This window comes from Gavia stellata, chromosome 7, assembly GCF_030936135.1.
Source record: "Gavia stellata isolate bGavSte3 chromosome 7, bGavSte3.hap2, whole genome shotgun sequence".
Classification (NCBI taxonomy): Eukaryota; Metazoa; Chordata; class Aves; order Gaviiformes; family Gaviidae; genus Gavia; species Gavia stellata.
In genome coordinates this window covers 20,927,309-20,942,224 of record NC_082600.1, presented here as the reverse complement: position 1 = coordinate 20,942,224, position 14,916 = coordinate 20,927,309, and the positions used below count along the sequence as shown (strand labels likewise).

Sequence of the window (14,916 nt, the reverse complement as noted above, 5' to 3'; positions counted from 1 at the left end):
GAATTTTCTCTCTTGCCTTTCTCAATTCTTAACTAATTATTGAAGTGTGTAATGAAATGAACAAGGCAGCTTGTCGCTTACGACAGGAGACCTTTGCTATGTCCAGGCAGCGAAGAGCAGGTGCCTAGCCCACTTACAGCAATATTAAAGTGGCTTATAAATGGAGCTGTCTCAAGTGGTGGACTTAGCAATGTTAGGCTATTGGTTGGACTTGATGATCTTAAAGGTCTTTTCCAACCTAAATGATTCTATGATTCTATTCTATGATTCTAAGTTAAAAGAATCAGATGCTCATTTATTACAAAATTGCAGCTTCTGTATCTTGACAGTGCAGTTCATAAAGTGTCTCTCTGATCTCATTTTATGATGGGAGATGAACTATTCTATTGGAAGACGTTTTCATGCAAGACTAAGTTAATTTCAAGACTTGAATTCATCTTGCTGTAACTTCAGTGACCCCAGTGAGAGGTACCTTTGGACCTTTTATGTGAAAATAGATTTAGCAAACTTTCTTTTCAAAGTTTGGTTTTTATAAGGCTGCTGATACCTCAGTAGCTTTTGAGTTGAGAAACTAAACTTCTTTTAAAAAGTAAAAGTAACTTAGAGAAATCTGGATTCTTTCTCTGTGTTAACTTCTCTTGCCCATCAGATGACAGCAGTATGCTTCAATCTTTTTACTGAACTTTCTCTTCCTTAGAGTCCGTGAAGATTCAGGGGTCTTCTCTATATAAGCTTGCTGCAAGTAATACTAGTTTACGCCAGTTTTGTGACTAACAAAATTGAAGCATAAATATGTAATTTATGAAACCTTTTTAAGGGTGTTGTTATTGCTGAAATGTATTATTGAGTAAATTTGTATCATCTTTCAAAACAAATTACAGTTGGTTGAATCAATAGAATAGGAACATATATTGGTAAGCAAGACAGGTGTCAAGATTCTTGACTCCAAATTACATTAGTTATAGTTCTTAATAGCGCTAATGTCCAAAGCTATGATACTTCCATGGAATTTTTTTTTTTAAATTCTATCTGAAGAATAGAGCTAAATGTCTTTCAATCAGTGTGTTACTGCATATTTGTAGGCATGTTTTTGTCTTCTCTTTTTTTTTCCCAGCTAAACATCTGATGTTTTTATAGATACAGATTAGAGAAGAAAATTAACATACTTGCTTACGGTTAACTTGCCTATACCAACACAGGTGTACAAATAATTTTCTGAAAGCTTGGTGACAAATTGCAAACAAACAGCATTATCTGACACTCCTTAAAATCTTTTTGAAGTCACCAAAATAGTTCCTTGTTGCTGATATTGTCTCTTTGTGTATCTGAAGACTGAACTGCCTACCTGTTTGGGTTTACCCCAGGATAAGGGCTTCAAAAGACATTCTTCTTTCTCAGTACTTGAACAAGTACATCTCAAGACTGACACAAATAAGGCTTGGGTTTGCAGTTCTATCTTGTCACTACCTTAGCTACTTGGTCTGTTCTACTTATGATACGTTTGAGGAGGAGAAAAGAACTGCCCTAAGCTTCCTCATAAATAAGGAATGCTTAAATTTAGGATATTGCCACATTTACCCTGTACCTTTGTCTTGCTTTAGGATCAGCTCAACTGCTTCCAAGGAATAGAACGTGTGGCTTTCGTGAGGTGTAGTTGTGTAATTGGCTAATATCACTTAATATCTTTTTCTATTATTATTATTTTGTATATTACAGGGCACCAGTCATCATATGTTCACAAATGCTTCTACAATCTGATTTATATTGCAGCTTCATGAACTGTCTTAATCACTGAGAGTAAAAAGTATACAAGAAAAATTAAGCTGTTTATAATACATACTGAAGGGTATGGAATTAGCTTTTCAAAACATCTATATAGGTGGATTCTGAAACTTTCCAGTCTTATCTGTTTTCTACAGTACTGAGCTACCACTGCAAGTACTTTATATGCAAACAATCACAGTGGTAAGCCTTATACTGCTTGTTAACACAGGCATTTGTTTGGCATTGTTACTGCATGTTATCAGTTCAGCATTTAATTATGCTGTAGTAGTAAAATAAAGTTGGCTCACATGAGACACCATCAAGAAGGGCTTATTTTGGCTCAGCTAACTAAAAAAAAAAACCTCTGCGCATTAGGCATCGGCAACTATGGACATTTTGGGGTACTGTAATAGCATAGATAGGTCTTACTGATGTGGGAGAAAATTGATGTGTGGAGTTGTTGTGAAGGAAATATATAGTATGACAGCAGTGTGATCTGTGACTTAATTTTGATGGTAAACTATCTGCATTTTTTAATATTCCTAGTTAGTTGAAACTGAATTAATTTGCATTTGTTAGCTGATGGTTTTGAATTGGGTTTTCTCAGATGTTGTTTTATTTTAGCTGTTATTTTGCCTTGTATTATACTGACTGCATGATACGGCAATGAGATTTTCAGAATAACACTACCCTTAGTTTGTCTCCCTCACTGTTGCAGGACCTAGGTGCAAGCACTGTCTCTGGGAACTGTACTGCTAGGTAGTCTTAGTACACACAATGCGAGTCATCTCTTCTCCATCATACAGTTGTGTGTAACAGAACTTGAATTGCATAAATAGTTATACATGTGGATGACATAAGTTAGTTTATACAAAATTTTGTTTGCTGTTAGGCTTTTGGTTTAATCTTCTAATTCTGCAATATGTTTGTCCTTGGAGATCATAAAATGTCATACATACTTTTCACTGACTGACAGAATATTCAGTGGGTGGCTGTATCCTAGGTAGGAAAAGAATATACAACAGCTATCTTGCTAAGATGCTTCCTGACTTTTCAGATACATTGTAAATCACATTTACTAGTGCACATACCCTGTCCAGGTATTTATGCTTTGAAGATGCAAATTCTTCAAAACTCTCTCTATGACAGAAATAAAATTTCTATTGAATTGTTCTTCCTTATTTGACAAAAAAAAAAAAAAAAAAGCCTAAAATGTCACTTAGATTAGTTGTGTTTCTGTCTTACTTGTCTTTGCCACAGTGTCGTAATACAATTCAGGAATAATGTTGAATTTTTAAGTATTAAGAATTTTTTTTCAGAAAGCAGAAAAAATAGCATGGTCTTTCCAAATTATTCATTCTTTAACCTTTGTCAATGATAGACTTAATTTTCAAATTTTTGTTTTAGGTTATCAACTGTTTTCTTATCCCTAGCATTAAAATCATGTTTCTGATAAGACTCAGCCCTTCTAAAATTGAATGTGTTGGAAAATTCCCTATCACCTTCCATAGGACAGATTTATGTTCATGGTCATCACTAGTCTCTGGTGTTCTTGGCTTCCTCCTTATTAATTACTCTTAATATTTTGTTGCAGTGTTTTACTTCACTAACTTTTTAACTTACTCAAGACTTAGAAATAACCTTACAGATCTCAAAAAGAAGAGACACATAGATGAGCTTTTGCTGTAAGGTTTCACATTTTGTTTTGATTGTCCTCCACATCAATGAGATTTGTTTGGCTAGATTATATACAAAATAGATGGTTACTGAAAACCGCAGTTAGGTGTTCTTACTAACTGAAGTTGACACCGGGACTTCAACCTGCATATAAAATACACTTATATTGTGCTTCTTTTGGTGAGGAGTGAGTTAGCTGACCATAATTTTAGTCTGAACCACACACTGCCTACATCTTACCTTAGCCATACCACCATGTAGTAGTATCCTTTTAAAGTAACATTGAATATGAGTTTGCTTCTGAGCAAACCGTGTTGAACGGTTAAGAAGCAGAAGCAGTAATATAATTTCTCTATCATCACCTGAAATTGAGTATATCTGTTCATAAACTCAGCACATGGTTATCTGTCCTGTTTAACTGTAGTAAGATAACTACTTGCACTGTTGGCTTCCTATAGTGTTAGAGGGAAGGTTTCACAGCTGCCTATGTACCTGGTGGGTTGAGAAACCCAAAGGAGAACAGGATAGAAACTTGAATGTGTCTGCTGGAGGACATTATGATTCTTTGTATTATAGCAATTAGAACATTTCTCATGGAGCAGGGTGCCATTACACAAGGTATCATCCTGTTTTTGTACAGCTGTACCAAAGATGTGCATCTCCCACCTACAGGAAGAAAAAGGTCACACATGGAATAAATAAATAGTTACAGTTTTCTTACTCTGTGTCTTAAGCCACATTACAGTATTTTCCATGTTGGTCTAAGCTGAATCAGTGAGAAATGCTCCTTACAGAATATATATCTTATAAAGATAGCTGGTGTATGATACGCTTTGAAGCTAATAGGATTTGGAGAAAGAGGCAACAACTCCACACTTGAAGAGAATACATACTATGAACTAGTGAGTAGGATAATTATGGATAATGTCTAACTTACCTTGCCCAGGTGGTATGAACAGAGCATACCCAGATAAAATAATTTGCCTCAATGCAACGATTCCTTGACTTTTAAAAATGTATTGAGCCTTTAGACTAAAATGATGAAAACTCTTCATTTGATGTAGCCATCAATATTCTGTAACAAAGCACCAATGTTTTGCTACTGAAGCAAACCATTTTCTTATTACTGTTTTATTTCCAATGACTAGGTTTTAAAATCTGTTAGCACTCGGGCTGCCCTGAAACCAGTTTGATTTTACAAAAATGGAAAGTTTTTACATAGAAAATACCTCCAAATTGGTAACAATAATAGCTGGGGGTACCAACTTGAGTGAAGCTGGTAACTTGCAAAGTAATCAAATCTTGTTTTAATTTTTTCTAGAGTTTCTTGGAAGCAGAAGACAAAGACGGTGTCTTCCCCAGTGCTCGGCAGGCACAGTACCTATCAAGAGTGCTGTCTCCTTACGGCAAGCATGGCTTGGTTCGCTCCAGTCCAGTAAAATATATCAGAAAATATTCTCAGAATACATCTAATGCATCTAACTCAAACTCAAGTGTCAGTGCATCAAGTACACCAAGAAAACGCTCTGGACTTTCATGCAGTTGCTCCACTGATACTTTTGTGAGCATTAGTCACTCCCAGAGGTGTCAAGGAAGCAACTCCAAAGTGTGCAGTGGGGATCTTCTAGACAGGCACTCTGAATTCTTTACTGATGGCCGAAAACCTTTTATTCCACGCACCTTAATATCAGATGCTAAATCGTTCCTGTCAGAGTACAGGTATTACACTCCTGCTCGTAGGAAAAGGAAAAATCACTGCAAGCAGCATGTGGAAGCTCAAACGCAGACTGATGTGATCAGGTACAGAGATTAAAACTTTATTTTGAAACTGTGGAATTTAGATGTTATCATAACAGTATCTTCATAAAAGCAACACGTTTTGCTCTCATTTACATTTGTATAAAAGCAGAATAATTATTCTGAAATTATTCTAGATATGACTTAGCCTTAGCAAAAGCTAGAACAGAATTTATTTATTTATTTATTTATTTATTTATTTCCACTGGCATATTTTGTTGTCTTCTCTCTGGAGCAACTGGTTTCATCTATATAAATTGGATACAAACTGCCACTAAATCCAAACTGTGGGATCTCACATCTGCTGGGGATAGTCGTTCCCTCTCTCTTTTCTTTGCTCTCGCTGGTGTATGGTTGTGCTTACTGTCTTCTAAAGAATTAACCACTATAAGCATGCAAGTAGTTCCCCACTGTTGTCCCTGTAGCCTCATACTTTCCAATTTGTTAATTAATGCATCATGCAAAGATCCTTTTTTTTCCTCTTGAATGCAGCTCTTCATTGTCTTTTTATCATTTCAATTTAAATGCCTTCAGATGTATCCTATATGAAATACTTTATACAAAATCAATGTCCTTCTCTTTCATTGAACTCCTTAGCAAATTAAAGAGTTTTGATTTAGTTTTGGTTTTACTGATACTACCTCATAAAGAGAAATCTTTTCTCTTTTGTGTACTCACTGCCTGCATGAGTACTCTGTTTTTGTCCTAGAACAAAGTAGGAAGTTCATAAAACTGGAATTATGATAGCTTCGGCTCCATATTGCAACTATTGATTTTTCTGGCTGTGGGTCATACGTTTTCCTGGTGCACTTTTAATGTATAGTATCATCTCCATTCCTAATTCTGAACAATTATTTTGGATAATTTAGCTATCCCCTGTAAATATGCAGCCAAATAATGGATTTGGTTCACCTATGTATGACTGTTATCATACTTCAAAATGAACTATAGCTTAGTTTTATTATATGAATGGAAGTCTTGGGAATTTCCACAGTGGCACTGGTATTCTTATCCTGTGTATGTTGATAGTATCCTTCTTGGAAATGTAATACATCTCTAAATTTTGTAGCTTTCCATCTGCAGACAAAGTGTCTGAGAGAAAAGTTATGACTGAACAGCAGAAGATCACATTGAAGGTAATACATCTATTGGTCATCTGGGTACTCTTACCACACCCTTCACTATAATTTTGCAGTATATACTTCATCTCTGCCACAGCAGTATACAACTGATTTAAGTTTCATTTTCTTTATTGTCATGAGATTAATTAGTTCTGTAGAGGAGAGAGAGTTTCAAAAGAACAAGTGGAAACAATAAGAAAAAATACTGAGGTATATGAAGACATCTTAGGATATTACAGAATTTTAATTTTTTTTTCAATAGTTTTTACAAGTGTACTATCACTTAAATACCTGTTAAGGACATAGATAATTGGTACATTATTTTTCAGCAGAAGGTGGTACCTCTTTTTCAAGGATTTTTTTTCTTCATTTTTACATTGGATAACATATTCCAAAAAGCCCTCAACAGATGAATTAGAACCAAGGCGTCCCTTCCTCTGAGGAAGCACTTAGAACAGCGGGTGGTGAAGTTTCCCTTGATACTGTTTGCTTTCTGTCTTGCTGAATGTATCTGGAATGCTTTAATGAAAAATCACACCACTTCAAATTCTACCAGCTCCTAGTGTTTTTTGGTCATAGTCACAAAAATGTTTGCATCCACCATTTTGATTTGAATTGCTAAGTGTTTGTGACAGTTGAACTTAGTTTTTTGGTTATTTGGTCTTTCAGAAATTGCCCTAGTGTGTGGTGGTTTAAGAATATTAAATTTTAAAGATGAAATGGAATACCAGCATCTTTGGGAGGCAGAGGGAATCGGGCAAAAGACCTGAAATATTTCTTAAGACTTCAAAATAACTTCAGATTTGTCTTAATTTATACTAATATTTGGATGGAAGAGTTTGATCAGAAGTTAGGTTCTTACTTTGTGCTTTATCTTGTAGCCACTCTAGACAAGTCCTTAAAAAGCCCTTTCAAACCTAAGAGAAGTACTTGAATAACTGTGGACTTTCTTCCTGAATAAAGGCTACAGGGTCAGATTCTCTGTGTCTCTAGCTTAATAAAGCAAATAATTATGCTTTATTCATTGGAGGAAAAGGGTGAGAGAGAATATGTATTTATAGCTTTACTGAAAATAGAAGAGAGACCACCTGAATTGATCTGCATCTGCAGCTGACCTCATTAACAAAAGGTTAAATGGAGTGAAGCCTTCTGAAGAATCAATTCCATGAAGAACTTCTGATTTCATTTCAAAACCTGTCATATCTGACTTCGGCTGTTGTAAAAGTGACAACAGTAAGTCATGTAGCTTTACAGTGGCCCTTTCAGTGTACTATAATTTAAAATGCAGGTAGTCAGAAACTTTACTTTCCATCAGTTTTGTGCAAGCAGCTCAAGAGATGTGATTTCGAGTGCTGGTTCCTATTTTTGCATAACAAATTTTACTCCTGTTGGTGACAGTGACCCCCTCTGGCTTTTAGAGAATTCATCTTTGACATACTTGTCAGGGGAGAAATGTTCCACATCTCCTGTTGCCCATGACTAAAATCTTAGATGTCAAAGCTGATGACCCTTTGCTGCCATATGTCTCAGTTTACCTGAAGTTTCTCAGAAAAGACATAAAATTTGTAGGGCTGTTTAATCACAGATAGTTATTAGGTTCATTTTAATGGTAAAATCTGCTGTGTATTTGCACTGATAAAGATTTTAGCTCTGTGTTGTAGGCTGAAGATAGAAGATATACTATGGATAAGCCTGAGAGAAGAATGGCTGCTTTTCCATACTCCTTCCTAAGGTGCGTGATTTACAGCAGGAAGGAATATTTAAAGCATTCCTTACTTTCTAAACAGCTGCTTCTTAGGCCATAAGCCTCCACTACCATTTCACAGGACTTTTGTTTAGTTGGGTTTTTTAGATCAATGGCCTTTCCCAACTTCAAAATTCGTGATTTTCTTATGATAAAAGTTCCACTGGGAAGCCAGTTAAGAAAGAGAGCTCTGAAATATGTGAGTATTTTTGTCAGGAGTGAGAGTGATGACAACATTAATACAGCTGTTAGTTCTGTACATCCAAGCATACATCTGAGCTTACAGACTATACACTTCTTATACAGTACTACAACTAAATACTGGATTGGTATTCCAATTGGTATTTCCTTTCAGGAAAAAATGTCTCCAGACATCCAGCCTTTTGAATCTATGATCTGCGAGAATTGCAGACCAGAGGCATTTCCCACATCTTTTTCTGAAAATGTAACAGAGTTAGTAAGAATATTGTCTACAATACAACAGTGATGGAAATCAGGCCAGAACCCAAGGGCTCCCAGCTGATTCTCCTCATTGCTGACCTAAGTGTCATGCATGAGTTGCTGATTTGCTCTCAGGACTTTTCCTACAAGGGCATTTTTACCATTGGAAAAAATAGTACTCTGAGTAAAACAAAGCACTCTTATGGATAGTGGAGGTCTGTATAGCATCTGAAGTAACACTGAGGTCTTTTGAGGTATTAGAGCACTGCATCTAGTGAGGTGTTGCAATACTCTTGGACCATAGTGATTCAGGCTTCAATGTAAGCAGTGGATTTTCATACTGGAGCAGAGGTTGGGGCTGTTCTGATGTGGTTTTTTTATCCGAGAGGAAGTGGGATAATGGCACAGCATGGCTCCAGAAGAAAGTGACATGGAAAGTAGTATAAAGGGTTTTTAGAATGTTGCTCTCTTTCTTACCCTCTGATTTTCTGATTAGAGAGACAGCATTGTGTTCTCAGCAGTCTTCAGCAAGGAGGACTATCGAGGCTGAGTAAGTATGCTTATACCATTTTTCTGCTAGTTTGCAACATTAAACTAGAAACTCTTCCTCAAAACTGATGAACTTGAAACAGTAAATGAGGGCTCAGAATAAACTGTTATTCACAATTTATGGTAGAATTGATATGACTGTGAATTATTATATAGACTCAAAAATTTCCATGTGAATCTAAAAATTAAGAAAATTCATTATAACTTTCGGAAGAAAGATAGACTTCTCTTCTTGTCCAGTGGCTATAATTTAAACGTTTCCAGTTCTTTTTTTGTCTGTAATCTCTGAAGCAAATGTTGGTAAAATAAAATATCAAATTGAAGGGCATTCTTACCATATTTCTGCTCTGAAATTTGATGAGAATTAGGAGAGGTTTGAGTTATATTCAGAAACACTGCCAATGCTTTATTGTGTGACCTTGGGAAAGTCATTTTATTCTTTGTGCTTTAGGACAGGCTTGTTCTTACCTAACTTTAAGGATGTAATATGGGTATCAAAGATAAGCTATAGATATTTTTCTTGAATACAGAGGGAACCAAAATGACAATCTTTAGGCTGGATGACAAATTTTATATAATGAAAGTCATGCAAGATGTATCCTATTTTTTGTTTTCTGCTTATTAAGACTGGAGGATGATTCGATAGAACTTGATTGGATGCTTCAGGATATTTAGAAAGATGCTATGAAAGAGAAACAGCACTGAAATCTTTTGTTTTGGGTTTTTCTTTCTTGCTGTTTTCCAAACAGAACTCCAAACTTTTGGAGAGTCTCCCATTTAGAGCAATTGGCATGAACAAGACTTTAAGAGGTATTAAAATAGAGAGAAATTTGATCACAGAATCACTAAGGTTGGAAAAGACCTGTAATATCATCAAGTCCAACCATAAACCCAACACCACCATGCCCATTAAACCATGTCCCACAATGCCTCATCCACATGTTCCTTGAACACCTCCAGGGATGGTGACTCCACCACTTCCCTGGGCAGCCTGTTCCAGTGCTTCACCACTCTCTCAGTAAACAAATTTTTCCTAATATCCAGCCTGAACCTCCCCTGGTGCAACTTGAGGCCATTTCCTCTTGTCCTGTCGCTAGTCACTTGGGAGAAGAGACCAACACCCACCTCTCTGCAACCCCCTTGCAGGCAATTGTAGAGAGCAATGAGGTCTCCCCCCAGCCTCCTCTTCTGCAGACTGAACAACCCCAGTTCCCTCATCTGCTCCTCATAAGACTTGTGCTCCAGACCCCTCACCAGCTTCGTTGTTGCCCTTCTCTGGACACGCTCCAGCACCTCAACGTAGTGAGGGGCCCAAAACTGAACACAGTATTCGAGGTATGGCCTCACCAGTGCCAAGTACAGGGGCACAATCACCTCCCTACTCCTCCTGGCCACACTATTTCTGATACAGGCCAGGATGCTGTTGGCCTTCTTGGCCACCTGGGCACACTGCTGGCTCATATTCAGCTGGCTGTCAATCAATACCCCCAGGTCCTTTTCTGAGGGGCAGCTTTCCAGCTGCTCGTCCCCAAGCCTGTAGCGTTGCCTGGGGTTGTTGTGACCCAAGTGCAGGACCCGGCACTTGGCCTTGTTGAACCTCATACAATTGGCCTGGGCCCATTGATCCAGCCTGTCCAGATACCTCTGCAGAGCCTTCCTACCCTCAAGCAGATCAACACTCCCTCCCCCCGCAACTTGGTGTCATCTGTAAACTTGCTGAGGGAGCACTCAATCCCCTCATCCAGATCATCGATAAATATATTAAACAAGACCGGCCCCAAAACTGAGCCCTGGGGTTCTCCGCTTGTGACCGGCCGCCAACTGGATTTCGCTCCATTCACCACAACTCTCTGGGCTCGGCCATCCAGGCAGTTTTTTACCCAGCAAAGAGTGCACCTGTCTGATCCATGATTCACCAGCTTCTCCAGGAGAATATTGTGGGAGACAGTGTTGAAGGCTTTACTGAAGTCCAGGTAGACAACATCCACAGCCTTTCCCTCATCCACAAGGCAGGTCACCTGGTCATAGAAGGAGATCAGGTTGGTCAAGCAGGACCTGCCTTTCATGAACCCGTGCTGGCTGGGCCCTTCTTGTAGATGGGCATCACATTGGCAAGCCTCCAGTCATCCGGGACCTCTGCTGTTAACCAGGACTGTTGATAAATGATGGAGAACAGCTTGGCAAGCTCCTCCGCCAGCTCCCTCAGCACCCTTGGGTGGATGCCATCAGGCCCCATAGACTTGTGAGTGTCCATGTGGCATAGCAAGTCCTTAACTGCTTCCTCCTGGATCACAGGGAGTTTATTTTGCTCTCCATTCTTGTCTTCCAGCTCAGGGAGGTGAATACCCTGAGGATACCTGGTCTGGCTATTAAAGACTGAGGCAAAGAAGGCATTAAGTACCTCAGCCTTTTCCTCATCCTTCGATCAAAGATGTGCAAGCCGCATTTCATACTAACAAGGATTTTGTACATCAAAGAGTTGTTGTTTGAAAGGAATGGAGGCTGTCAAATAAGGACTTACGTTTTTCTGAGCTTCCACTGGGGACTAGCAATTTTCAGCTGCAGTCAGATTCTCTAGAAGCTCCTTTGGAAGTCTTTACTGAGCACATCAAACTGCAATTTTACATTTTCTTCCCAGTTAGCACCCCTTTCTTCTTGAGTGCAAAGCAGGTTCTGAACACTTTCCAAGAGTTGCTGATTTCCTCACTCAGGATCTCTGTGCTAATTTATACCACAACAGAAAGTTGGCATAAATGTGAAGCACCATAGCGACCTTTCTGGCAGTCTGATATTTTACACAGAGGTTTTTTTATTATTCAAATTGAAGGAAAGGCTTAGTTTATCCTTATAGAATTACCTTTTTGACAAATAGCAGCTGGTGCCAAGAACTATGCAGTCGTCTTAATGGCATGTCCCATAAAGGTGACTGGACCTACTGCATCGTGTAATATGTGTCTCTATTTTAAAACATTTAACATTGGGTTTTCTATTCTCCCTGCAGAGATGAAGAGCTTTTATATTTAGCTTTCATTGAAGATGTAACAAATGAAATTCTTAGCCTCGGGCTATTTTCTAACCGGTAGGTTATAGTTGTTTTCAAATTTGTAATTCTGTGTCAGAAACACATGGACTCTGTAAGAAAAGGAAGTAGTATTTAGTAATCATTTCTTTGCCTTTAAGAATATATAAATATTGTTTTGTTTTGTTTCCTTTTCTTTTTTGCTTTATGTAAGAAAGGGGAACTAGGAAAGACTTGTGGATCATCTGCTTTGATCTGCTGCTATGTACCATGAGATAAAGCCTCTGTTAGAAACTGACCTGGAACCCTAGGTGGAGTAATGCTTAGAAGAAATCATTTTACTCTGCAACATCCGTTTTGCTAAATAAACCAAGTTACTTATCTTTCACACAACAGATCCTCCATCTCCCTTCTGTCCTTGTTGCTGTTCCAATATGAATTCAATCTTCAGCATGGGTTGTCAGGATTACATATTGTGTCAGATAAGGGTTCACCAGTTGCTAAATCAGTTTTTTTTTTCTATAATTAAACAATAAGTTATGATACAATTCACATATTTGAGTAGTACTCCCAAATTCTTTTCTGTACCAGTTCTTTATCAGAAAGAACTCTTAGAGAAAAAAAAACCCTGCAGTATTTCTGATACAGAATTTTAGCCCATTTTTGTAATTCCATTTTCAAGGCAGTCTAATTTCAGCATAATATTCTGATCTTTCTCTGGGTTGATAATGTTCCCAGCTGTTCTTCTATTCTGCACACTCTTTTTTTTTTTTTCTCATGTCGAGGCAATCAGTGAGAATGTTAAATACACTAAATCAAAAAATTAATCTTTGAGAAATTTCAAGAGCAGTCTCCCTCTGGTTCTTTTTTATAGTAATGTTGTCTTCCCTTAAAATCCTTCTTGCACTAATTTTTTTTTAATAATTTCTCATGTAAGCTAGATTAAATTCACTTGACCTTCTGGAAATCTGTTCCAGCGACTGTGTACCTTAGTTGTCACAGAACACTTCCTCTGTGCTGAAATTTTTTCTCATCCTGCTTAAGCAATGAAGAAGAGCACTCAGGACTGAGGACATTTCTCTGGATTTTTTTCTGAAGCTGGATTTTATTCCTTCCCTTTACTTACACTTGTGTGTATCAGCCACTATGGTGCACCTAAGAGATTTTGGATACCAAAATGCCAGCATGCCAGTAGAACCACCACTGCATTGTTGGTTTTTGCCAACACGTAGACCCAACAGACCAAACATACCTAGAGTTGTGCTACAAATCATCCCATGGTTACCATCTGCTGCCTAAAGCTGTGTCTGTCTGCTGAGCACATGTTCAGTGGGATACAGACTCCGGGTAGCCCTCTTTGTGACACAGCATAATTGAAACAATCTTAGTGGTCCCATTCAGCTAAGAAATGAAAATAAAAATTAAGGTCATTAATTTAGGTAGATCTGTTAAAAGTTGGTTTTCTTCCTGTGAAATAATTTAATTCTTCATTTGCAGAGTTCTGGAACAACTGTTTGAGTGTCATATACAAGAAAACAAGAACCGTTTGGATGAGGTAGGTGCTGCCCCTATAATATTCTCCCTCTCTTCATATGACTTCAGCAATGTTTCCAAAGTACAGTGGAAATACACTGGTATATTTGTGGGTAAAGGTAACCAGAATGCTCAGTGGGGAGCATCTCTCTCCATAAATGAGATTTACAGACTCATAGATCACAGTAGTCAGGAGTCACAGGCACAGTCACAAAAAAGGGACAATAGCCAACTCAGTTTGATACTTCCTGTATAATTTAGTCACTTGATTGCAAGCAGCCTCCCTTTCCTTATGTCAGAATTAAGCCCTGAGTTCTGGGAAGATAGTTCTGTGGGGCTGGAGAAGTGTCACCCCTTTCTGCCTTCACTCCCTAGAGCAAAATGCGCCACTTGTTGGATGTACTGAAAGCAGACCTCAGCTGCAGCCTGGACAGCAGTGCAGAGGAAATCCACGCAGGCTGGGAAGCCTTTGACTCGCTGGATCTGCAAGAGTTTGATATGATGGAAGAGCTCGAGTTTACCAGTAAAAGTCAGAGGCAAAGAAAAGCTACAAAAAGTGAAGAATTCTTTAGGACCATGGACTTGCCATTAAAGGAACCAAACAAATGTGAATCACCAGTATGCAGGGAAAGTTCAAAGGAGACACAGAGCAAGGATGACTTTTCAGAACATATCGCTGAAACGATGGATGCTGGAACAGGGTCTGATTCTTGTGTGAAATCTGAAGACGACCCAGATGCTTCACCCTCATGTGAGGCAGCTTTAAACTGGATTACTTGTGACAGTGATTTGGAAGCCAACAAGGAGTTTGTTAATCTTGAGGAAAGCTTTGCAGAGGCCCTTCAGATCTCACATTTATAATAATACACAAAATTTAGCTGTTAAATAGGGATTGAGCTAGTTCTGTGTAGAACTGCCATTTGTTAAATAGTAGTAAATTATTTGTTTTATTTTTAGTTTATTTCTTTTAAAATACTGCTAAAATCTCTCTAGCAGGATATTGTTAATTGGGCATTAATTAATCTCTATATTAATGTAGACTCTAAAAGGTAAAGTGTCAGTTATCAAAAAAAATTTGTATATTTTGTCTATAATTCTGTAACTCGGAACTTACTTTTGAGAATATTAAAATTAGATGTATATTTTTAGAAAGCTGTAATAGTAAGTTATGAAATATTTATTGTTTCTTATTTATAATAAATAAATTAATTGTTAGTGCAGTTGTAGTCCTGCTGTAAAGATCCAAGATTTTGTAGTCTGCAAGAATTCAA

At 37.8% G+C, this 14,916-nt stretch overlaps 1 protein-coding gene across 1 annotated transcript in view; it reads left to right on the top strand.

Annotated features, from left to right (window-relative positions):
• The window catches only part of SPATA7 (spermatogenesis associated 7), a 44,138-nt gene extending 29,438 nt beyond the window's left edge, over positions 1-14,700 (top strand). Inside the window, exons 7-13 of the mRNA XM_059819514.1 lie at positions 4,763-5,241; positions 6,308-6,374; positions 8,021-8,091; positions 9,041-9,094; positions 12,095-12,172; positions 13,610-13,667; positions 14,021-14,700. Of these exons, the coding sequence (XP_059675497.1) occupies positions 4,763-5,241; positions 6,308-6,374; positions 8,021-8,091; positions 9,041-9,094; positions 12,095-12,172; positions 13,610-13,667; positions 14,021-14,506 (1,293 nt within the window). The 3' untranslated portion in view covers positions 14,507-14,700. The remainder of the gene's footprint in view (positions 1-4,762; positions 5,242-6,307; positions 6,375-8,020; positions 8,092-9,040; positions 9,095-12,094; positions 12,173-13,609; positions 13,668-14,020) is intronic.
• The last annotated feature ends 216 nt before the right edge of the window (positions 14,701-14,916 follow it).